This window comes from Sphaerodactylus townsendi, linkage group LG01, assembly GCF_021028975.2.
Source record: "Sphaerodactylus townsendi isolate TG3544 linkage group LG01, MPM_Stown_v2.3, whole genome shotgun sequence".
Lineage (NCBI taxonomy): Eukaryota > Metazoa > Chordata > Lepidosauria > Squamata > Sphaerodactylidae > Sphaerodactylus > Sphaerodactylus townsendi.
In genome coordinates, this window is record NC_059425.1 from 7,190,159 (window position 1) to 7,216,292 (window position 26,134).

General features: G+C 48.3%; 1 protein-coding gene across 1 annotated transcript in view; it reads left to right on the forward strand.

The window, feature by feature from the left end:
• INTS3 (integrator complex subunit 3) overlaps nt 1–26,134 on the forward strand; it is a 140,349-nt gene that overhangs the window by 86,481 nt on the left and 27,734 nt on the right. Inside the window, 11 exon segments of the mRNA XM_048503365.1 lie at nt 1,735–1,814; nt 2,834–2,875; nt 2,877–2,932; nt 5,991–6,097; nt 10,539–10,601; nt 10,652–10,666; nt 13,975–14,104; nt 20,602–20,656; nt 23,134–23,237; nt 24,098–24,142; nt 25,637–25,756. Of these exon segments, the coding sequence (XP_048359322.1) occupies nt 1,735–1,814; nt 2,834–2,875; nt 2,877–2,932; nt 5,991–6,097; nt 10,539–10,601; nt 10,652–10,666; nt 13,975–14,104; nt 20,602–20,656; nt 23,134–23,237; nt 24,098–24,142; nt 25,637–25,756 (817 nt within the window).

Below are 26,134 nucleotides of genomic sequence, written 5' to 3' on the forward strand. Positions count from 1 at the left end.
GGACTCTCTCAGCCCCACCTGCCTCACAAGGTGTCTGTTGTGGGGAGAGGAAGGGAAAGGAGCTTGTAAGCCACCTTGAGTCTCCTTACAGGAGAGAAAGGTGGGGTATAAATCCAAACTACTACTCCTCTCCTCTGTGACTGGCCTCAATTTCAATAGCTGGTGTCTGACCATTTTGATCTTGCTGAGCATGTTGCCTGTCGACTCCTGTCTCTCCCTTCTTTTTCTCTCTTTAATCACTGCCTGTTTTCAGTGCCTGTTTTTATTGCTTGTTTTTATCTGTTTATGAACTGCTTCGAGGGCTTCAAGTAGTCAAAAAGGTGGAATAGAAAAGTGGTTTGTTCATTAATTCATTCAATAAGTCTTCTTCCAAAAGCCACAAATCCACGAGGCTGGGGGTGGGTGGGAGGCAACCAGCACATGGCTCTGCTCTGGCAAGGCTGAAAAGAAATCTACAATGCTTGGGGTCATGGTGGCAATTGCAAACACAACCGGGAAAGGAAGTGCCTTTCTCCAGGATCAGCGACCCTCCCCACCCTGGTACACTGTTAGAATCATAGAGTTGGAAGAGACCAGCGGGGCCATCGAGTCCAATCCCCTCCAATGCAGAAACACACCATCAAAGCACTCTCTTTCCTGCTCAGAAGCGTTCAAACTACTCAAAGACCGTCTCTTAGATTGGGAATTTGCAGAACTGTACCTAGCAGCTAAAAGAACTTGCTCTCCCACACAATTTTTAATTCCGTTTGAGCAGGGTCGTATGGCCCACTACTTATATTTTCTAACTAACCCCTGCTCGAGGAGAGCCTTCACAGTGCTATAGATTCAATGTTATGCTACATCCTGCTTTACATCATACACTTGGCAGGTTTAATAAACCTAGGAAACATCTAAAGGTTGCTGTAGCTGTAATTCTAAGGCAGTTCCGAAACATTCCAGAAGCTCACCAGCTATTACATTTGCACTTGCAAATTTTGCTAAAATTAGATCCTAAATATGTAATCAATCTACACCCTCTCTTCCAATCTGAGTTAACAAGGAGTTCGATTAAGATTATTTCTCTTGTTGTAGCGAACACTTCTGAGTTCTGTTTTTTTGTGAAGAGGGATTTTGCAAGCTCTTGTTCACGGAGAATAATGCCAAGAGCCAGTAATAATATGTATTTATCTGAGGTTATCCTTTTTGCCTTTTAAAATTTTTATGTTTGTTGTGTTTTGTTGCTGTTGTTCTACGTATGCCAGTAAAGGCTTTGCTTTGCACAATCAAAGCACCCCTGACAGATGGCCATCCAGCCTCTCTTTAAAAACCTCCAAAGAGGGAGACTCCACCACACTCCAAGGCAGTGCATTCCACTGTTGACTGTTGACACAACTGTTGTGTTGCGTGTTTTGTGAGTGCAGTTGCCAGCTCCAGGTTGGGAAAGGTTTGTGGGTCGAGCCCAAGGAGGGCGGGGTTTGGGAGCAGAGGGACCTCAGCATGATATCACGCCACAGAGTCCACCTTCCAAAGCTCTGGCAGGGTGGATCCCTGTCGTCCGGAGATCGGTCATAACTATGGGGGGATCTTCAGTCCCACCTAGAGGCTGGGAGCCCTATTCAGGCTCCATCATTTTTGCCACTGTGCTGTCCAGAGCTCAGCCACCCCTGACCCCTTCCGGGCACTTGCAGATGATAGCTGTGCGCAGAACGCCTCCTTTCTTTCCCCAACTAAACGTTGCCCTTCTTTGCTTTCCAGAACCAGCCATTCTAGTCATGCACCACTCCATGAAACAACACCCGGCCATCACTGCGACCCTGCTGGATTTCATGTGTCGGGTAAGGTCCCCGGACCACCCCAGCTGCTCCAACCCTGCCTGGCCCTGCTTGCCAGGCGCCTTTCTGAAAATGCTTGTTTTAGCAGGCTCTTTGGTGTAGTGCAGTGGTGGCGAACCTACTCTTAATGGGTGCCAGAGGTGTGCACTCTAGAAGCCCTACTCTGTGGGCAATGCGTGCACAGGGAGTTCAAATGCATGTGATAATAGTGCTAATGGTATGTCAGGGGATTATTAGCGATTAAAGCCTAGAGGGTCCTAGTTTTGGGGGGAAGCAGTGTAGGTAGCCCTGTTAAGCGGCCTGTTAAACCCCACTTGCGATCCTTCTGCATGCTGGAAGAGAAAAAAAGCGTGAGAGTCCGAATAGAGTCTCGAGTTTGCTGGCAATGGGGTTTGCTTCTGAGTAAACCCTCCTAGGGTTGTGATTCACCCATTCGAAGCGTTGCACAGTTGCTTCAAAGCAAAGCCACCGACTACCACCAAGCTTACTCCCGAGCAACGTGTGCCTTTGAGCCAACCGTTTTTTCTATACTAAAACCTCAGTATTCAGGTTAAATTGCCATGTTGGCACTTTGCGATAAAGGGGCCAAGTGGGATTTTTGGGAGTTTACACAGGTTTGGGCATACCCGGAATTCTCGAAAAGGTTCGCCATCACTGGTGTAGTGGTTAAGAGCAGGTGCACTTTTATCTGGAGAAACGGGTTTGAATCCCCACTCCACCTGAGTGGCGGAGGCTTATCTGGTGAACCAGATGTGTTTCCGCACTCCTACGTTCTTGCTGGATGACCTTGGGCTAGTCACAGTTCTCTCAGGACTCTCTCAGCCCCGCCTACCTCACAAGGTGTCTGTTGTGGGGAGAGGAAGGGAAAGGAGCTTGTAAGCCACCTTGAGTCTCCTTACAAGAGAGAAAGGTGAGGTATAAATCCAAATTCCTCCCCCTCCTCTTCTTCTTCCTCCTCTTCTTTCTGAAGTGACTTAAAACTGCAGTGAATTCTCCTTTTCTCTCCCCTTTTGCCTTTGCAGATTATTCCTAACTTCTGCCCTGCCCTGGAAGTCCACGTCCAGTCACTTGAGGATTGTCTTCAACTCCCTCACCCATATTGTGGAGAAGCGAGTTCTTTCGTAAGTGGCTGACAAGTCCGGATGGGTTCATGCCGACCTCGGGCTGTCTTTTTCTCTGCTCTTAGGACAAATCGTCCCTTCCGGCCTTACGAAGTCGGGCTGCACTTCCTCCGAGAGGAGCTTGGTGGATGGGTTTTGTTTTCCAATCACACTTGGGGTGTTCCTTTCCATAGTCCGCTGAGGAGCAGTGATGGCCTTGGAGCCGTGTTCATTTCCCGCTGAGGCTAAGAAGTGGCTGCTGCTCAGAAGTATCAGTTTGCTTGCCTTGGGGCAAATTCACACATTAGAATCATAGAGTTGGAAGAGACCTCAAGGGGCCATCAAGTCCAGCCCCCTGCCATGGAGGAACACACAATCAAAGCACTCCTGAAAGATGGCCATCCAGCCTCTCTTGAAAAACCCTCCAAAGAAGGAGACTCCACCACACTCTGAGGCAGGGGCGTAACGAGGCAGCCCTGGGCAAACTGTAGCCCTGGGCAAAACCTGAGTTGGATGCCCCCCCCCCCCCCAATGGGCGGCCATTCCACCACGACCAAATTTTTTTTGCACCAGGACATTGGTGCCTGCAGGGGGTGCATTTTTAGACATATCAGCACCAAAATTTCAGCATATCATCAGGAGACTGTCCTTATGTTACTCCCCAAGTCTGGTGAGGTTTGGTTCAAGGAGTCCAAAGTTATGGACTCCCAAAGGGGGTGCCCCTATCCCCCATTGTTTCCAATGGGAGCTAATAGGCGATGGGGGCTACAGTTTTGAGGGTCCATAACTTTGGCCCCCCTGAACCAAACTGCACCAAACCTGGGGGGTATCATCAGGGCATTCTCCTGATGAGACCCTGAAAGTTTTGAGACATTGCCTTCAGAAATGTCCCCCCCGTCCCCAGCCTACAACTCCTCCCCATGGACAGTGGAATACAGAAACTCAATGCAGAACAAAGATTCTTCTTGGGCAAATTTCTGGGAATTGTTCCTGCAGGGGCGCATTTTTGGATAATGCTCTGGCACCAAATTTCAGGGTATCATCTGGAAAGCTTCCTGTCCTTATATGGTATTTCCCCCAATGTTTGGTGCAGTTTTGGTTCTAGGGGTCCAAAATTATGGATCCTCCAGCGGGGTGCCCCATCCCCATTCTTTGCTAAGGGAGATGGGGGCTACCCTTTGAGGGTCCATAACTTTGGACCCCACGAACCAAACTGGGCACCAAACTTGGGGGGTGCCATCATCTCCAGATGATACCCCTGAAATTTTGATGACGATACATCAAAAATGCACACCCTGCCAGGAACATCCTAGAAATTTGCCCAAGAATCTTTATATCTGCATTGAGTTTTCTACGATTCCTGTCAATGGGGGGTTGCGAGGCTGTAGGCTGGGGCACATTTCTGAAGGCACAGTCTCAAAACTTTCAGGGATCTCATCACTGTAAGAATGCCCTACCATGAGTACCCCCCCCAAGTTTGGTGCAGTTTGGTTCAAGGGGGCTAAAGTTATGGACCCTCAAAACTGTAGCCCCCATCTCCTATTAGCTCCCATTGGAAACAATGGGGGATAGGGGCACCCCTTTTGGGAGTCCATAACTTTGGACTCCCTGAACCAAACCTCACCAAACTTGGGGGGTAGCATAAGGACAGTCTCCTGATGATACCCTGAAATTTTGGTGCTGCTAGCCCATAAACAGCGCCCCCTGCAGGCCAAGAATGGAAAACCACTAAAATACCCAAAAACGAACCCAACATTTTGATGCCCCCCACAAGGTGATGCCCTGGGCAGCTGCCCACCTTGCCCAATGGGCATTACGCCAGTGCACTGAGGTGGTGCATTCCACTGTTGAACAGCCCTTACTGTTAGGAAGTTTTCCCTGATGTTTAGGTGGAATCCCTTTTCCTTTACCTGGAACCCATGACTCCTGGTCCTAGTCTCGGGAGCCGCGGAAAACAAGCTTGCTCCCTCACCAACATGACATCCCTTCAAATATCTAAATATGACTATCAGGTCACCTCTTAACCTTCTCTTCACCAGACTGAACATCCCCAGCTCCCTAAGCCTCTCTTCATAGGGCGTGGATTCCAGACCTTTGATCATTTTGGTTGCCCTCCTTTGGACACATTCCAGCTTGTCAATATCCTTCTTGAATTGCAGTGTCCAGAACTGTATATTTCAGGCAAATGCAGAATAGAGAGGTACAATTGCATCCCTCGATCTAGACACTGTACTCCTATTGATACAGCGCAGAATTGTATTGGCTTTCTTGGCCGCCGCATCACATTACACACCCTCGTGGCTGCTCTAAGAACTTTGCATTAGACACGGGCTCCTTTATATCCCAGATACACAGTACATCCAGAGAAGGAGCTTTTGGCTTCTACCCTAAACACACTTTTCTGGGAGTGAGCCCCATTGAAAAGCATGGGGCTTTCTTCCGAGTAGACCTCTTAGGATCGCTCCCCCAACCTTGTCTTTTCATCCTGAAAATTCCTACCCTCCGGGAGCTGATATTTGTTCCACTGCAAACATGACATAGTTTGCATGGTTTTGTGTGATTGTTATAGTGAGGCAATTTTGAACTTGAGAATGGTGGGAGGAGAAAGGGGAGGGGGCGTGGCCTAGTGGGAAAGCATCTGCCTGGCATACAGAAAGTTCCAGGTTCAGTCCCCGGTATCTCCAGTTGAAAAGACCAGGGAAACTTCTGTGAGAGACCTCTGCTTGGGAGACCCTGGAGCAACTGAGACCCTGGAGAGCTGTAGCCCCTTCCGCACATGCAGAATAATGCACTTCCAATCCACTTTCAGCGCACTTTGCAGATACTGTGCAGAATAGCAAAGTCCACTTGCAAACAGTCGTGAAAGTGGATTGAAAGTGCATTATTCTGCATGTGCGGAAGGGGCCACAGTCACAATCCGAATTGGACCTGAGTGCTTCTCGAGAGGTGCAGAACTCCCACTGAATGACACAGAATCCTGGTGGCAACCACGAGGACATTATATCATTCCCATCAGCCCTTCGTGCAGACCTGAAAGCGACTCTCGGCGTGAGCGTTTCTGTCTCTCCTCTCTGCGCAGGCACCTGGCGCCTCTCTTCGACAACCCAAAGCTGGACAAGGAGCTCCGGGCCATGCTGAGGGAGAAATTCCCCGAGTTCTGCAGTTCGCCCTCTCCGCCGGTTGAAGGTAGGATCGGAGGCCGGTCTGATAGAAGAAGAAGAAGAGTTTGGATTTATATCCCCCCTTTCTCTCCTGCAGGAGACTCAAAGGGGCTGACAATCTCCTTGCCCTTCCCCCCTCACAACAAACACCCTGCGAGGTAGGTGGGGCTGAGAGAGCTCCGAGAAGCTGTGACTAGCCCAAGGTCACCCAGCTGGCGTGTGTGGGAGTGCACAGGCTAATCTGAATTCCCCAGATAAGCCTCCACAGCTCAGGCGGCAGAGCTGGGAATCAATCCCGGTTCCTCCAGATCAGATACATGAGCTCTTAACCTCCTACGCCACTGCTGCTCCTACTGATAGGTCCGCCCTTTCCCTCTTCTGGGGTCACCTTGAGTGCCCCAGTTCAACCTTCCACAAAGTAAGGAGCAGCTTGGAACATGCCAGAAGCAGCACTGGGAATTTATTCAGCATGCTATCCTCGTTGCTGGCGCTGCTATGCTTTCAGTCCTCCCGCCTTCCAAAGGATATTCTAATATTTTGTATCATTTATTTACCATATTGATTCGTTGCCTTAGATCCTTAATGGCTCCCAAGGCACTTGACACTAGAGGGGGAAAAGTCAATTATGCTTTTATCCCCACCTTCTTTGAAGGAGCTTGAGTCAGTGTAGGGTAAAGCAGGAATTTGAACTTAGTTCGTTTTTAGATTTCATTGTGGATCTCAACCGTTTTAAAAAGAAGAAGAAGCAGAGGAAGAAGAGTTTGGATTTATACCCCACCTTTCTCTCCCGTAAGGAGACTCAAGGTGGCTTACAAGCTCCTTTCCCTTCCAGGTTTGAGCTCGTGTATCTAATCTGGGGGAACTGGATTTCCCCCCCCCTAGCTCTAAGGCCTGAGCTGTGGGAGGCTTCAGTGGGGAATTCAGATTAGCCTGTGCACTCCCACACACGCCAGCTGGGTGACCTTGGGCTAGTCACAGCTTCTCGGAGCTCTCTCAGCCCCACCTACCTCACAGGGTGTTTGTTGTGAGGGGGGGAAGGGCAAGGAGATTGTCAGCCCCTTTGAGTCTCCTGCAGGAGAGAAAGGGGGGATATAAATCCAAACTCTTCTTCTTCTTCCTCTCCCCACAACAGACACCTTGTGAGGCAGGTGGGGCTGAAAGAGCTCTGAGAGAACTGTGAATGGCCAAAGGTCACCCAGCAGGAATGTAGGAGTGTGGAAACACATCTGGTTCACCAGATAAGCCTCAGCCACTCATGTGGAGGAGTGGGGAATCAAACCTGGTTCTTTAGATTAGAATCCACTTGCTCTTAACCACTATATCACGCTGACTCTCACACAGCCTTTAAACGTAAGAAAAGCCATCAAAGGCTTATCAGCCATCTGTTCGCACAGTAACCAACCAGGTGGCTCTAGGAAACCTGCAAGCCGCCTTAGGCTGCTGTTTACATCCCTAAGAACTTGAAACTTGCTTTATAGCAGGGGTCTTCAAACTATGGCCCTCCAGATGTTCAGGAACTACAATTCCCATCAGCCCTGCCACTTGGCCATGCTGGCAGAGGCTGATGGGAATTGTAGTCCATGAACATCTGGAGGGCCATAGTTTGAAGACCTCTGCTTTATAGGGAAGGGCGGGAGAGAAACTTTGCTTCTTAGGAAGCCAAATTGAGCTCTGGATCCTTAGTGTTTTTGCCGTTGTGTGATATTTGCAGTTAAGGAAAAACCAGGAGTCACGGTTGGGGAAGTGTTGTGACATATAGGATTGAAATGTCAGGGAATAGACACGGCTGAGAATATTTATTGGCCAAGTGTGATTGGACACACAAGGAATTTGTCTCCGGTGCATATGCTCTCAGTGTACATAAAAGAAAATACATTTGTCAAGAATCATAAGGTACAGCACTTAATGATTGTCATATAGGTCTAGTAAGCAATCAGGAAACAATCAATAGTAATAAAAACATAAAATGTAAAATCATAAAATAAAATGAAATGTCAGCACAGGCTATAGTCATACAAATGTCAGGGACATCTGGTCAGGGACATTCTGTCAGGGACATCTGGTCAGGGCTATAGTCATACAAATGTCAGGGACATCTGGTGAACCAGATGTGTTTCCACACTCCTACATTCCTGCTGGGTGACCTTTGGCCATTCACAGTTCTCTCAGAGCTCTTTCAGCCCCACCTGCCTCACAAGGTGTCTGTTGTGGGGAGAGGAAGAAGAAGAAGAGTTTGGATTTATATCCCCCCTTTCTCTCCTGCAGGAGACTCAAAGGGGCTGACATTTCCCTGACATACAATGTCATACAAATGTCAGGGACTCCCGACACGGCTGAGGTTATTTATGTTACCACGAAGGTAGTTAAGAAGGGCGGTAAGTAAAAGGCATATGGAATTGTGAAGACGTTGGCGGAGGAATTGGCTCAGTGGTATAACGCCAGGGCGGAGAAAAGCACCGAGTGACATTAGCGATTTTGACCGTTTACAATGCGTGTCGGAGAAATGGCCTTTCTAAGCTGCGTGCTCTTGATCTATCTAATGGCGTTGTGTGGGATGCAGTAACAGCACTTAGCGGCGGGGTTGTAGCCAAGAAGGAGAATAGATGCCAGGAGCCGGGGGGGGGGGGGGGGGGGGGGGAAGGAGCAGAGAGTTTGTAAAGAATTGCGGCTTCCTTTGCCACAGCTCCCGTGAGCCGGGCAGAAAGTAACGTCATCCTTTTTGCCTTGCGTATCACTGTCGCATCCAAGAGACTCAAATTGGCAGATACGGTTGCTTTCTTCGGCCGTTCACAACAATCCTGTAAAGTAGCTTGAACTAAGAGCAGAAGCGTACTGGGAAAATGGCGCCCAGGGACAACCCCTGCTCTGGGCACCTCCTGGCCCGGCAACCCCCCCTTCCCTCGCAGCACTCGGGGGCAGGGCTTGGGGGCGGGGGCAGCTTGGATGGGCACCGCAGCAGCAGGCTGGCTCCTGGGATGACCTGCTGCCATGATGCCTGTCTGAGCTCCACCCCTGCCTCCCTGCAGAAGCCAGACTGCAGGGAGGCGCGGGGGAAGGAGGGAGGCAGGAGGCAGCCTGCTGCCGTGGTCCCACCCCTGAGGACCTGGGGAGGGAAGGAGGTGGCTCAGACGGGCGCAGCGTACCGTCCACAGGGACAGGTGGGTCAAATGACTCCCTGGATCGGCTAAGGGGAGGAGGGGGTGGAAGCGATTTTGCATCCCCTGCTGGTGCACCCGCGGCCATTTGACTTTCCCTATCCCCATGGCTGGTACCGTGTTTCCCCGAAAATAAGACTGTCTTATATTAATTTTTGCTCCCAAAGACGCGCTATGTCTTATTTTCAGGGGATGTCTTATTTTTCTGTGTTCTGTTTGTCAGGCATGCTTCCAAACAAAAACTTTGCTACGTCTTACTTTTGGGGGATGCCTTATATTTCGCACTTCAGCAAAACCTCTACTACATCTTATTTTCCGGGGATCTCTTATATTTGGGGAAACAGGGTACGTCCCTGGCTAAGAGAGGGAGCTTCTGACTCCAAGGCCTGCCTATGAGCATAATGGGTGAGTGGGGATTCGAACCCGTCTCTCTCCTACTTTGACAAGAAGCACGGCACATTTTCGGTGTGTCGGGACTTGGATAAAGGTGTTTTGTTAAAGGTGTCAAGCTCTATGCCTTGAACTCACTCGGCGCCATCCCATTTGGTCGGAAAGAGGGACACAAGGGCAGCCTTTCAGTAGTCCTAGATACTGAGAAGGGTCTCCTTATGAGAGACAGTGTGGTAGAGTGGTTAGAGTGAGCAACTAGGCCTGGGAGGGTACCGTGTTCTGAATCTTCCCATGGCCGTGAAGCTCACTTGTCGACCTTGGGCCGTTCGCTCTCTGTCTTTCTGCCTCGCCCTACCTCGCATGGCTGTTGTGACAATAAAGCAAGGAAGGGAGAAGCACATACCCTGTTTCCCCGTAAATAAGACATCCCCTGAAAATAAAATGTAGTAGAGGTTTTGCTGAAGTGCTAAATATAAAGCATCCCCCGAAAGTAAGACGTAGCAAAGTTTTTGTTTGGAAGCAGGCCCCTCGACCAGAGCATGCAGCTGTGGAGCGGAAAAATAAGACATCCCCTGAAAATAAGACATAGCACATCTTTGGGAGCAAAAATTAATATGAGACACTGTCTTATTTTTGGGGAAACAGGGTAGAACTAGAGGGGGGGTTAGTTTAAAAATTTATTCTGTCTGGTAGATTGAAACGTTTGACAGATTTAGAAGGGCACTTTCTGTGCCCAAAGTCTCTGTGTGACCCCACGCCTGACATCTCTCATGCCTCTGCTTTCTGATTGACTTTGCCGTGCTCATCCCCTAGAACCAGACAGGGCAGTGGATACAGCTTTCCCCCAGCGCTCCCGCCTCACAATGTGGGGCAAGCCGGCCCCATTCCCCACCAAATCTAATTTTGCGTTCCTCCTTCTAGTAAAAATTGAGGAGCCGGTTTCCATAGAGATGGACAATCACATGTCTGACAAAGACGACAGTTGCTACTTATTAATCCATGAGGTCAGCCTTCTGCCAATTTTAATTAAGAAGATCTGAATAGCAAAGGTGAGGAGGTCCGGGCAGGGGCAGCTGCCCAATCCTGGAAAGGGACTCTGTTCCCATGGCCTTGTGGGTCACGCACAGACACCCTTTAGAACACAGTTCACAAGGCAAAGGGCCCTGCGTACGTCACCAGGCGCTTGAGCTGGATACTGTCATGCCTACCTGGCTTTTAAGGCCAGAAGGCAGGGGTGTCCAACTTCAGATGTTAAAGGACTACAATTCCCATCAGCCCCTGCTGATGCTTCAGATGCTAAAGATGTGCTTCAGATGTTGAAGGACTACAATTTCCATCAGCCCCTGCTGGCATGGCCAATTGGCCATGCCAGCAGGAGCTGATGGGAATTGTAGTCCATGAATATCTGAAGTGCTGGAGTTGGACACTTCCGCTGCAAGGGCTCACTGTGGTTCACTCCAATCCTGGTTTGTGCCTTAACCCTGGCTAAGATCCCAAAGGTCCAGAGAAACCCACGTTAAACTTGGCTGTTGAAGCCCCTCTTGTGGAAGCAGAGGAATTCACCCTGTTGTCTGGGATCCTCAGGAAAGACGTGAAGCCCCTGTAGACCGCTATAAGAGAGCATTAAATGAGTGCGCCAGGATCTGGAAATGTTGACGAGGACACGCTTAGGAGACACGCAGCAAAACTAAGAAGCTGGAGAGACAGGGAGACCGCCTTAACCATGGTTTTCTGGGTGCCACATTTAACCGTGGTTTGCAAAGCCCCCTTCTGAGTATGGTGCGTGGCCAATCCTCAACCACAGTCTAACTATTCAGATGTTTTGGAGGTCATTAATTCATAGGGTCACCATAAATTGGCAGTGACGTGACGACCCAGAACACCCACACCCACATACATACACAGATATTCAGATGTAATCATGTTTAAGGTTAACAAACTTTTGTCTGCTTTGACCCTTCTAATCTCACACCGTTCACCTAATAGCTTGTGACTGTTTTGACCTTTAGGCTTTGTCCGCTGTGAACCTTCTTGCATTTGCTTGCTTGGAGAGACCCTCAAATCCTCCCTCATCTGGGGCTGTTGGCCCACACCCATCTGCGGGGCAGGCTCGTCCTCTTGGAGGAAGTCATGTAGGGAGTTGAGGGCAAGTGCAGTTATCATAATGTTCGCAGAATAGAACCATAGAGTTGGAAGAGACCCCAAGGGCCATCAAGTCCAACCCCCTGCCATGCAGGAACACACAACCAAAGCACTCCCGACATATGCTCATCCAGCCTCTGTTTAAAAACCTCCAAAGAAGGAGATTCCACCACTCTCCAAGGCAGTGAATTCCACTGTCGAGTAGCCCTGACAGTCAGGAAGTTCTTCCTAATGTTTAGGTGAAATCTCTTTCCCTGCACCTTGAACCCGTTACTCCTGGTCCTAGTCTCTGAGGCAGCAGAAAAGAAGCTTGTTCCCTCTTTGACATGGCATCCCTTCAGATATTTAATCATAGCTATCATGTCCCCCATTAATGTTGCCTGGTCTCATAAGAAACCAGTCTTGGTGTTAATTGGCCTGTTTGTGGTGCGTTACTTGCCTTGGGACTTGCTAACTGTTGCAGACGGCGACATCCCTGCAGAAACATCAACACTAGCCTAGGTGCAAAAGGTCTGATTTCTAGCATGCCTGGAACATACGGTTTTCCAGAGGTTGTTTGTGGGGCCTCTATCCTGGTGTGGTCACTGAGCAAATTAAAGCAGAATCTCAACCATCCAAATCCAGAGCCCCATCAGCGACCTGCTGTCCTTCTGTACAGAGGGGGTTGAGTGCCTCTCACACTGGCCCATTTCATGCACTGGCTCCTGCAGGGGTGACAGGAGGGAGCCAAACGGTTCAGCTGCAGGCCTTCCACACCTGGTTCTTTGACAGCATCCTCATCTGTCTTCACGCAACGTGTGATTGGTGTTTGGAAGATGCTGCCACAGGAGGTGGTGATGGCCACTAACCTGGATAGCTTTAAAAGGGGCTTGGACAGATTTATGGAGGAGAAGTTGATCTATGGCTACCAATCTTGATCCTCTTTGATCTGAGATTGCAAATGCCTTAACAGACCAGGTGCTCGGGAGCAGCAGCAGCCGCAGAAGGCCATTGCTTTCACCTCCTGCATGTGAGCTCCCAAAGGCACCTGGTGGGCCACTGCGAGTAGCAGAGAGCTGGACTAGATGGACTCTGGTCTGATCCAGCTGGCTTGTTCTTATGTTCTGGGATCAGCAAAACAGCGGGGGCCTGAACATAATGCTTGCGTGATCAGAACAGATAAGAGGCCTTACGTTCATGATCAGAGGAGTTGTGTGTTAAGAGCAGGTGAATTAAAGGCAGGCTGTGATTTTAAAAAAAAACTAAGGAGGAAAGGTGGCCCAGGAGAAAGCTGTCGTTTGTGCAGTGTGCTTGAATCGAGAGAGAGAGCAGCTTAAGCTGTGCTTAGGAACACTGTGCCTTTCAGGCTCCAGGTGGCAATTGCTTGCCACAAGGTCGAGCATAATGCTTGCGCAGGAAGTTCGGCAGGCAGATTTGTCCCTCGGGGGGGATCACAGTGACCTCATCGTTCCAGCCCCACGGTGCAAAATTCCGGGCAACTTCCTTAATGGCCAGAGCAGAGAACAAGACTTGGCGTATTCCAGTTTGTGTTTCTAAAAAACAAATCCCATTGCTTTCTCCCAGTGAGCACTCGCTCAAACCTGTGGCCGGGTTGTCGGCTTCAGAGTGTTGGAGTGGAGTGTTGAGTGTTGAAAAACCTCCAAAGAAGGAGACTCCACCACACTCTGAGATAGTGCATTCCACTGTCGGACAGCCCTTTACTGTCAGGATGTTTTTCCTGATGTTTAGGTGGAATCTCTTTTCCTTCACTTGAACCCATTTACTCCTGGTCCTGGTCTCTAGAGCAGCAGAAAACAAGTTTGCTCACCAACATGGCATCCCTTCAGATATCTAAACATGGCTATCAGGTCACCTCTGAACCTTCTCTTCACCAAACTAAACATCCCCAGCTCCCTAAGTCTCTCCTCGTAGGGCATGGATTCCAGACCTTTGACCATTTTGGTTGCCATTTTGGGTCCTTCAGATATTCTGGTCCCAAGTCACGTAGGGCTTTAAAAGTCACAACCAACCCCTCGACTTGGGCTCTGGAACGGGCACTTCTAGCTGTGGTCCAAAATACTAGACGACACACAAGTTTCCTTTCTTGGTCGCCACCAGGCCAAGATTTGTCATGGGCGGAGGGAGGGGGGGAGGTGGTGGTGCTCAAATACGGGGAGGTGAAGCAACTCATTCTCGTCTTTGAATCCGCTCGGCTTCTGTCACCCCCCTGCTGCAGGGAAAAAGAGAGAGTTCCGATTCCACCCCATCAAAGACGCCGTCGTGGAAGAGCCGGTGGACATCACGCCTTTCCTGGACCAATTGGACGAGTCGCTGAAGGATAAAGTCCTGCTGCTGCAGAAGGGGAGGTTGGTACGGGGGCTGGGACGACCTAGTGCTCAAATGCCGGGCGGCGGAGGGCCTCCCCCTTCTGGCTTCATGAGCGAGCATCGGGGAGGACAAGAACCTGAGTGGGGTACAAAGCCACAGAGCCCGCCCTCCCAAGCATTCCCTTTTCTCCAAGGAACTGATCCCTAGAGATGAGCTGTAATTCCAGGGGATCCCCAGGTCCCACCTGGAGCTTGGCATCCCGAGTCCCACCGTGGCCTGCTGCATTTGTTGCCAGCGTGGTACTTTCGAGAGCCAGGGTGGTGAAGGGGTTAAGAGCGGCATATTCTAATATGAAGAACCGGGTTTGTTTTCCTGCTCCAATTGGCCATGCTGGCAGGGGCTGATGGGAATTGTAGTTCATGAACATCTGGAGAGCCACAGGTTGCAGATCCCTGGGCTAGTCCACATACAAGCGAGGAACATAGCAATGTGCATGTGACAAGGGATAGTGTCTACAAAAGACTTGAGGGTAAAGCACATAAATCCCAGGTTAAGGACAGAGACAGGGTATACAGGTGTCTCTATGCTAATAGTAGAAGCATTCGACCTAAAATGGGGGAGCTAGAGTACAGAGTTTTGAAGCAGGACTTTGATATAGTGGGCATTACAGAGACATGGTGGAATGAGGAGAACCAGTGGGATGCTGTTATACCAGGCTACAGGCTCTATAGGAAGGATAGGACAGGGCGCATTGGGGGTGGAGTTGCCCTTTACATCAAAGAGAGCATAGTATCACATAAAATAGACAATGCAAGGGGAGCTGGTTCCTCTACAGAATCACTGTGGATATCAATACCAGGGGTGAAGGACAGTTTAATATTAGGAATATATTATCGTCCCCCTGACCAAAGTGCACAAGAGGATTCTGAGATGGAAAAAGAAATTAGAGAGGCCAACAAAAACAAAAATGTAGTGGTAATGGGTGATTTTAACTATCCCCATATAAACTGGAAAAATGCATGTTCAGGCCATAGTAAGGAGAGAGCATTCCTGGATATGCTAAATGACTGTGGCTTAGAGCAGATGGTTGTGGAACCAACCAGGGGAGAGGTGATCCTAGATCTAATTCTATGTGGGACCCAGGACCTGGTGCAGGAAGTCAGTGTTGTTGAGCCGATAGGGAACAGCGACCACAATGCTGTCAGATTCAGTATCTCAGCATGCGAACAAGTGGCAACTACTAATGTAGTTACATTCGCCTTCAGAAAGGGAAATTTCTCAAAGATGAGGGGGAAGCTGAAAGGGAAAATCAAGAGAGTCAAAACTGTCCAGGATGCTTGGAGGTTATTTAAAAACACAGTAATAAAGCTCAGCTGGAATGTGTTCCACAGGTTAGAAAAGGCAGCACCCAGTCCAAAAGAAAGCCACCATGGTTAACAAGAGAGGTTGAGGAAATTATCAGAAAAAAGAAAATGTCTTTTAGAAAATGGAAGTCCAGTTTGGCTGATGAAGAATATGAGAGGGAACACAAATGGTGGCAAAAGAGAAGCAAGTTAGCTGTAAGGCTAGCAAAAAAGGATTATGAGGAACGCATAGTTGCGAACATCAAGAGCAGCAACAAACAGTTCTTCAAGTACATCAAAAGCAGGAAGCCAGCAAGGGAAGCGGTAGGCACGTTAGATGACAAAGGAACAAAGGGTGTGCTAAAAGATGGCAGGGAGATTGCAGAGAAGCTGAATGAATTCTTTGCATCTGTCTTCACCCAAGAGGAGGTGAGGAACATTCCTGCACCTGAACCAAGCTTCTTAGGAGGCGAATCCGAGGAACGAGCGAAGATAGTGATAGACAAGGAAGAAGTTCTGGAAGCCATTGATAAACTAAATGTTACCAAATCCCCTGGCCCAGATTGCATTCACCCAAGAGTTCTTAAAGAGCTCAAGCATGAAATTGCTGATCTTCTCACTTTAATATGCAACTTATCCCTGAAATCAGGCTCCATCCCTGAAGACTGGAAGATGGCCAATGTCACACCAATCTTTAAGAAAGGATCTAGGGGGGACCCGGGAAATTACAGGCCAGGCAGTTTGACATCTGTTCCTGGTAAATTAGTAGAATCTATCATTAAAGATAAAATTATAAAACATGTAGAAAAGCAAGACCTGCTGAGAAAGAGTCAGCATGGCTTTTGCAGAAGCAAATCCTGTCTTACAAACTTACTAGAGTTCTTTGAGGGTGTAAACAGGGGTGAACCGGTGGACATTGTCTACTTGGATTTCCAAAAGGCTTTTGACAAAGTTCCTCACCAGAGACTGTTGAGAAAACTCAGCAATGACGGAATAAGAGGGGAAGTCCTCCTATGGATTAAAACTGGTTGGAGAAACAGGAAACAAAGAGTGGGTGTAAATGGGAAGTTCTCACAATGGAGAGATGTCGGGAGTGGTGTCCCCCAAGGATCTGTTTTGGGACCAGTGCTCTTTAACCTATTCATAAATTACCTGGAAGTAGGGGTGGGTAGCATGGTGGCCAAGTTTGCAGATGATACCAAATTATGTAGGGTGGTGAGAACCACAAAGGATTACGAAGAGCTCCAAGCGGACCTTGATAAATTAGGTGAGTGGGCTCAGAAATGGCAAATGCAGTTCAATGTAGCAAAATGTAAAGTGATGCACATAGGGGCAAAAAATCCAAACTTCACATACACGCTACAGGGGTCAGTGCTATCAGTCACAGACCAGGAAAGGGATTTAGGCGTCTTAGTTGATAGTTCCATGGGAATGTCCACTCAATGCATGGCAGCTGTGAAAAAGGCAAACTCTATGCTGGGGATCATTAGAAAAGGAATTGATAATAAAACTGCAAAGATTGTCATGCCCTTATATAAAGCAGTGGTGCGACCGCACTTGGAGTACTGTGTCCAGTTCTGGTCGCCGCATCTCAAAAAGGATATTGAGGAGATAGAAAAAGTGCAGAGAAGGGCAACAAGGATGATTGAGGGACTGGAGCACCTTCCCTATGAGGAGAGGCTGCAGGTTTGGGACTCTTTCGTTTGGAGAGGAGGCAGCTGAGGGGGGATATGATTGAAGTCTACAAAATTATGCATGGGGTAGAAAATGTTGACAGAGAGAAATTTTTCTCTCTTTCTCACAATACTAGAACCGGGGCATTCATTGAAAATGCTGGGGGGAAGAATTAGGACTAATAAAAGGAAACACTTCTTCACGCAACGTGTGATTGGTATTTGGAATATGCTGCCACAGGAGGTGGTGATGGCCACTAACCTGGATAGCTTTAAAAGGGGCTTGGACAGATTTATGGAGGAGAAGTCGATTTATGGCTACCAATCTTGATCCTCTTTGATCTGAGATTGCAAATGCCTTAACAGACCAGGTGATCGGGAGCAACAGCCGCAGAAGGCCATTGCGTTCACATCCTACATGTGAGCTCCCAAAGGCACCTGGTGGGCCACTGCGAGTAGCAGAGAGCTGGACTAGATGGACTTTGGTCTGATCCAGCTGGCTTGTTCTTATGTTCTTATGTTCTTAGTCACAGTTCTCTCCGAACTCTCTCAGCCCCACCTGCCTCACAAGGTGTCTGTTGTGGGGAGAGGAAGGGAAAAGGAGTTTGTAAGCGCTTTGAGACTCCTTACAGGTGGGGAATAAATCCAAATTCCTCAGTGGGGTAGTGGTGTGGGAGGTTAAGAGCTTGTGTATCTAATCTCTAATGAGCCCTCCGGGGGAGGGCGGTATACAAGTATAATAAAAAAACAAACAAACAAACAAACAAATAAATAATCTGGAGGAACCCGGTTTGATTCCCAGCTCTGCCACCTGAGCTGTTGAGGCTTATCTGGGGAATTCAGATTAGCCTGCACACTCCCACACATGCCAGCTGGGTGACCTTGGGCTAGTCACAGTTTCTCGGAGCTCTCTCAGCCCCACCTACCTCACAGGGTGTTTGTTGTGAGGGGGGAAGGGCAAGGAGATTGCCAGCCCCTTTGAGTCTCCTGAAGGAGAGAAAAGGGGGATATAAATCCAAACTCCTCCTCTTCTTTTTTTATTTCTTTTTCTTCTTCTTCCACAAGCGCCAGTTCCTGGTAACTAAACCTGGCTTTCTTTTTCTCCCCTCCCAAACGTACACCCTGTACTACATAACAGAACTTGTGGTTCTGCTCAGCGTCTACGAATTTCTGCAACGCGTGTGTCATTTCCAGGAATGATGCTGGTCGATTTCCAGGCGCAAGCTGCGGTGTGTGGCTGTTAACTCTCCGGAATGATTTCAGCGGCATTGCCCGCCGTCAGGATCGTGCGTTGGCGGCTCTCGTTCCCGCTGCCCCGCAGCAACCTCGCAAGGAGGGCGGTCCCGACAAGAAGCTTCTTTTTCAAGGGCGGGGATGGGTTAGGCCAGCTCCTCCTGCCCAGGCGAGCCTCCGACTGTTTCACAGGCCCGGTGCTCTCCCTTGGCCTGGCCGCCCGCACAGAGCGCGCTGCCCCGTTGTCCTTGGAACTCTGCCGCCTGCTCTGGGATTTCACAGCTCCCCATGGCAGCAAAAGGCCTTTGACCCGGCTCACCCTGTTCACGCAGCCCTGTCATGACTAAGCACAATTAATAGGCTTGTTTTCCAGAGTTTTCCAGGATGCTCTTTGATTCCCTTTCCTCGTTGCCAGAGGGAAGGGGAGACCCCGGGCCAAGGAGGCGGGAGGAGAGGAAGAGGCAGCCTTGTTGACGTTCCAAGAGAACGGTGTCATTTCCAAACTTGTTTGCAACTTTAGAGGCTGCTTTTGTACCACAAGCATTTCCTCCAGAACGTCCCATGGGGAGAATTTCCCAGCCTCCCAGCAGGGGAGTTGATGTTAGGAGCAACAAAAATATTCATTCAAGAACTCCTGCAGCAAAAGGATGTTATTGGCATGTAATAAGAATATAAAAATACTTAGAGGAAGAAGAAGAAGAGGAGTTTGGATTTATATCCCCCCTTTCTCTCCTGCAGGAGACTCAAAGGGGCTGACAATCTCCTTGCCCTTCCCCCCTCACTACAAACACCCTGGGAGGTAGGTGGGGCTGAGAGAGCTCCGGGAAGCTGTGACTAGCCCAAGGTCACCCAGCTGGCATGTGTGGGAGTGTGCAGGCTAATCTGAATTCCCCAGATAAGCCTCCACAGCTCAGGCTGCAGAGCTGGGAATCAAACCCGGTTCCTCCAGATTAGACACACGAGCTCTTAACCTCCTACGCCACTTACAATAGTCTAAGCCCATGGTGGCGAACTTTGGCACTCCAGATGTTATGGACTACAATTCCCATCAGCCCCTTCCAGCATGGCCATGCTGGCAGGGGCTGATGGGAATTGTAGTCCATAACATCTGGAGTGCCAAAGGTTCGCCACCACTGGTCTAAGCTATCAGTATATGGATAGGCGAAGTCTTATGTTATGCTACGAGAACTTTGTGACCAGTTCTATTGAGACTGGGTTCTGGTTTGCCAATAATGCCCTAACAGTGTTCCTTTGCCCATTCTTCTTGGAGAGGAGGGGATTCCGAAATTTGGCCTGGATGTAAAAGAAGAAGAAGAATTTTGGGTTTATAACCTCCCTTTCTCTCCTGTAAGGAGACTCAAAGGGGTTTACAATCTCCTTTCTCTTCCCCTCCCCTCCCAACAAACACCCTGTGAAGTGGGTGGGGCTGACAGAGCTCCAAAGAACTGTGACTAGCCCAAGGTCACCCAACTGGGATGCGTTGGAGTGCACAAGCTAATCTAGTTCAACAGATAAGCCTCCACAGCTCAAGTGGCAGAGTGGGGAATCAAACCCAGCTCTCCAGATTAGGGTGCACCTGCTCATAACCACTACACCACTGCTGAAGTACACTGACTGTAAAAATTCTTTTCCTACTGTCCAGCCAGAACCTTTCTGCCCATAATTCAAACCCATTTTTTCAAGTCCTAAACCCGTGGTGGTGAACCTTTGGCACTCCAGATGTTATGGACTACAATTCCCATCAGCCCCTGCCAGCATGGTCAATTGGCCATGCTGGCAGGGGCTGATGGGAATTGTAGTCCATAACATCTGGAGTGCCAAAGGTTCACCACCACTGTCCTAAACTCTTCTTCTAACAGGAACAGCTGTTTGAAGCAGGAGTGCTTTGATCGTGCGTTCCTGCATGGCGGGGGGTAGGACTGGGTGGTTTCTTTTTAATTGTTTAACGTTTATTGAATTGAAATATAGTATTATACAAATTGATAACATTTGTTGCAGAACAATGAAAACAACTCCCTTAATTGGGAGCATTGTAATATTTATTTCTAACTATGCTGAGGACTCCGCAATCCTAGTTCTAATAGTGAAGGGGGGAAAGAAACGAAAAGTAAGCCTGGGTGGTCTCTCGATAGTTTTGTGATTCTAAGAGAGTTACTTTCCAGAGCTGCTAACTCTCCCAGACTGAGTTGACCAGGCCTCCGGTGCAGGGAGGTCCTCTTCACCCCCACCCCGCATCTTGCTGTTTCTCCGTCTTAACTGGGATTTCCTCTTGTTTTTACATTCCAGTGATACTGAGGCTCAATGTGAGGTCATGCAGGAAATCGTGGATCAAGTTCTGGAGGTAACTGACTGCCCCTCAGAGCTCAGCTCTCCCGCTTAAAGGGAGGGGAAAGTGGCAGGGACCCGTGGGCAGTGGTGGGATCCAAAGATTTTAGTAACAGGTTCCCATGGTGGTGGGATTCAAACAGTGGCGTAGCGCCAATGGGGCTGGGCGGGGCACGACGGGGGCGTGGCCGGGCATTCCAGGGACAGGGCATTAATAATTTCTCTGTTACTGTAAAAAACTCTTACTGTGAAAAAAAGTTCCTAATTTCCAGCTGGTATCTTTCTGTCCATAATTTAAACTAATTATTGCAAGTCCTATTGTCTACTGCCAACAGAAACAACTACTTCTCCTCTAATTGACTGCCTGTCAAATACTGAATACTTTCAAATTTTGTTTCTAGAAATCAAAAGAGGGATAATTTCCTTAACCGAGAAACTTTACCATATTTCTAAAACATGTTTTTAAAACAGCCCAACAGGGAGAATTATCCCGTTTTCTACCTTCGCTAACCAGCCACATAGGAAACAACAGGACTTTATGATTTTTGGACCTGATGGAATTTCTAACGGAAAAGCAGACCCAATTAGTAACCCCCTCTCGGCACACACAAATAATTAGTAACCCACTCTTGGGAACTGGTGAGAACCTGCTGGATCCCGCCTCTGGACATAGGGCATCACCTCCAGCCTGATAGAACGCTCTGTCGGAACAAGACCAGGGCCTGCGGAACTTCTCTCGATTCTGCAGGGCCTGTACGACGGAGCTCTTCCGCCAGGCCTGTAGTCATGGCCATCAGCGGGGAGTAATAGGCCCATCTTGGCTGACCTCCCTTCTCCCCCCCCCCCCTTTTCTTTCTCGTTTTATTAAATTGGGCTAGGGGGTAAGTTGTCCCACCTTTGGTTACGTGTTTAGCGCTATCTGTATATTGTATGGTCGAAGGCTTTCGTGGCCAGAATCACTAGGGCGTTGTGGGTTTTCCGGGTTGTATGGCCGTGTTCCAGTAGCATTTTCTCCTGACGTTTCGCCTGCATCTGTGGCTGGCATCTTCAGAGGATCTGTTGGTAGTAAAGCAAGTGGAGTATGTATGCCTGTGGGATGTGTTAAGGGTGCAGTCTGCAAATGTAATTTGCATGTGTTAAGTGGAATCCACCCATGCAGATTAACACATGCAAATTATGCTTGCAAATTGCAACTTAACACTTTTAACCAATGCAAATGGTTCTTTCTCCCACCCTGGACATTCCACAGGTATATATACTCCACTTGCTTTACTATCATCCGATCCTCTCTACTATCATCCGATCCTCTGAAGATGCCAGCCACAGATGCAGAGTGAATCTTCAGAGGTGTATCACCAGTGGTGGGATCCAAAAATTTTAGTAACAGGTTCCCATGGTGGTGGGATTCAAACAGTGGCGTAGCGCCAATGGGGCTGGGTGAGGCACGACGGGGGCGTGGCCGGGCATTCCGGGGGCGGGGCATTAATAATTTCTCTGTTACTGTAAAAAACTCTTACTGTAAAAAAAAAGTTCCTAATTTCCAGCTGGTATCTTTCTGTCCATAATTTAAACTCATTATAGCAAGTCCTATCATCTACTGCCAACTGCTTCTCCTCTAATTGACTGCCTGTCAAACACTTAATACTTTCAAATAATTTTGTTTCTAGAAATCAAAAGAAGGATACTTTCCTCAAATAAGGAACTTGACCATATTTCTAAAACATGTTTTTAAAACAGCCCAACAGGGAGAATTATCCCATTTTCTACCTTCGCTAACCAGCCACATTGGAAACAACAGGACTTTTATGATTTTTGGACCTAATGGAATTTCTAACGGAAAAGCAGACCCAATTAGTAACCCCCTCTCGGCACCCACAAATAATTAGTAACCCACTCTCGGGAACTGGTGAGAACCTGCTGGATCCCACCTCTGTGTATCACAGAGAGAAGTCTGTTCCCTTCTCACTGGACACAGTATGTAACAGACTTCTTTCAGTGATACACCGCTGAAGATGCCGGCCACAGATGCAGGTGAAACGTTAGGAACAAGATCTACCAGACCGCAGCCACGCAGCCCGGAAAACCCACAACAACCACATTCCTATGCTTCCTTGAGTTTGAGAGCATTTGTTTGCCGATACTTCTTGTGACACTACTGCTTGAAATACCTAGGAATTCGATTCAACACAAGTCGCGTTGTTTGTCAGGATAGTTTTCAAACTCAAGAAAGCATAGGAATGTCTACAATATTAGACTATTATGAGAAGTTGTCCTACACTGAGAGGCGTTTTTCCTCCTCTATGTTTTGATTTCTATTGTGTTTTGAGTACTTAAGATAGTAGGTGATTACTGTTTTTAATTGCGCTTTTTAAATAAATTTCATAAATATGCATTCGGTTGTCTTCGGGTATGCATCGGCGAGTGAACTGTGTTTCGGTTTCATTGCGGTGGCCGCTCCCAGTTTCGGTGTGATCCTGTTTCCATCTTCCGCAGGAGGATTTTGACCAGGAGCAGCTGTCGGTCCTCGCGTCCTGTCTGCAGGAGCTCTTCAAGGCTCACTTCCGTGGGGAGGTGCTACCGGAAGAGATCGCTGAAGAGTAAGAGCGCCGTGCCTGTCCCCTTCCCCCTTGCTCTCGCTCACCGCTCTCTGTTGTCACTGATTTTCGGGCACTGGGGGAATCCTTCAGAGTCCAGCTGATCTCAGACCCCAGTTATCAGTGATCACAACAGAAGCAAGGGGCAAGTCTCTTGCTTGTGTCTATTAAGGCCATGGGCTTTAGCCCCAGCGACTAATCCTTCGTGTGTGTGTGTGTGTGTGTGTGTGTGTGTGTGTGTGTGTGTGTGTGTGTGTGTGTGTGTGTGTAATGTCTCCTGTGATTGAAAAGTATTTAAAAATATTTTAATATCACTTTTTTAAGTATTAAAAATATTAATACTTAATAAAAATTGTTTAAGTATTAAAAAAGTGATATTTTAAATTTTAACAACAGGTTCTACAGAACCTTCGGAACCCCCTGAATCCCACCTCTATGCCTAGCATTTTCCCTGTACCAAAAAAAGTCTAAAGTAATACTCCCCGCACATAGAGATCTAGCATGGCACTGTGAAGGCGCCTAGTATTTTCCCTAACACGTTAGGTTTTTGCATGCACAGAGAACTTTGTTTTGTGTGCTTGAATCCCTTCCCCTTCTCCACAGCATTCTAAAATGCCACAACCCAAATGCAGGTTGTTTGCCTTAATGAGGTCCACACTTGAGTGCCCTTGTGTTCCCCAGAGCACTCCCTACAAGGCTTTGGAAGGGCACAGTTTCCATGTGGAAAGTTTGACCTGATAGTGTTAAAAAGTTTTTGCCCGTGTTAAAGTTGCACCAGCTGGCTTGTTGCCTTGTCAAGTTTTGGCTCCGTGGGTTGCGTTCTGGAGTGTGATTTTGTTGTCACTTGTTTTACTTCCGCGCAGGTCTCTGGAGGAATCTGTGGGGAAGCCGCTTTACCTAATATTTAGGTAAGTCCTGTGCCTGCTTTCTTACATCCAAAGCTCTTCAGTGGGGAGGAATTCCGACTCAGGAAGCCGCTACCTGACCTGACGGGTGAAGGCCCTGACTCTCTTTCCCGTTGGTTCAGATTCCACTGCAAAGCCCGGCTTGCCCTAAGCCCAGTTGGAACTTCTGGTTGTTCTGGCAAACTGTGGATTATAAAGGCACATGTTTTGACTGGGCCTTTCACTTCCTCCCATCCACTTGTGGGCAGTAAGTAATTCAGACTGTGTGTCTTCTTTCTGGGCTGAGAGAACCAGAGAGAGGGCCCACCCCCTGAAAACACACCTGGAGCATGCTCAGTGGATCAAACGTCTCCACTCTGCTTTAAAGGAGAAGAAGAGTTGATTTTTATACCATAGAATCATAAAATCAGAGAGTTGGAAGAGACCCCAAGGTCCATCGAGTCCAACCCCCTGCAATGCAGGAACACACAATCAAAGCACTCCTGCCAGATGGCCATCCGGCCTCTCTTGAAAAACCTCCAAAGAAGGAGGCTCCACCGCACTCCGAGGCAGTGCATTCCACTGTCGAACAGCCCTTACAATAAAATAAACGCGTTGCAGCCACCGCCTTTCAGTGCTCAGTTTAGTGTATTAAATTATAAAGTGCATGTGTATATTTGACATACAATACAGTGACAATGTTTTTTATCTCCATACTCTAATATTGAGAGCCGTAGCCTTCCATTACAACCGTAGCAATAAAGTATCTGTTCAATTAACGTCGTGTCATCAGTTCTTTGTTGATTTGGTTTCGCTTTCCTATGCCGATGCAATAGTCTCCTGCTTCGGTCTCTGAAGATTCCAAGATTCAAGCAACTCCGTATATACCAATAAACGGACTGCGCTATTCCTTAACCGTTTTCGAACAGTTCTTCATCAGATACTTTATTGCTACGGTTGTAACGGAAGGCTACGGCTCTCAATATTAGAGTATAGAGATAAAAAACATTGCCATTGTATTGTATGTCAAATATACACTTGCACTTTATGATTTAATACACTAAAGTGAGCACTGAAAGGCGGTGGCTGCAACCCGTTTATTTTATTGTTACATTGCACCAGTTGAAATTGTGAAACAGCCCTGACAGTCAGGAAGTTCTTCCTACTGTCTCTTTTCCTGTACTCCACCTTTCTCAACTAAAAGGAGTATCAAAGTGATTTACTATCACCTTCCTTTCCCCTCCCCACAACAGACCCCTTGTGAGGTAGGTGGGACTGAGGGAGTTCAGAGAGAACTGTGACTGGCCCAAGGTCACCTTAGCAGGCTTCATATCCCTGGTTTTGAAGGACTCTTGACGGGGAAAGATTCTGGGGTGGTACAACCAGTAGGGGCAGTGCCCTCCAAACGCTTATCTCAGACTGGAAGCCCCGCGTCCTCCACTTCGGCAAGAGGTTGGAACCTAATCTGGCATGGCCTCACTCTCTGTTTTTCTCCCTTCTTCTCCCGACTCCATTCAGGAACCTCTGTCAGATGCAAGAGGACAACAGTGGTTTCTCGGTGCTGCTGGATCTTTTGTCTGAGCTGTATCAGAAGCAGCCCAAGATTGGCTACCACCTTCTCTACTACTTAAAAGCCAGGTGAGTTGCAGCTGGCCGAGGCATGACTCGGAAAAGAAACAGAGGAGTTTGCTGCACAGCAGGTGATATGACGGCCATTTGGGGAGTAAGATGGCAGACAGATGGGAGCACTCACTGGAATCAAGCCAGTCCTTGTTACATGACAGTGCCCACTGTTTATTTATTTACAATAGGATAGGATAAGACAGTGGTGGCGAACCTTTGGCACTCCAGATGTTATGGACTACAGTTCCCATCAGCCCCTGCCAGCATGACCAATTGGCCATGTTGGCAGGGGCTGATGGGGATTGTAGTCCATAACATCTGGAGTGCCAAAGGTTCGCCACCACGGGGATAGGATATTTAATTTATATACCGCCCTCCCCCGGAGGGCTCAGG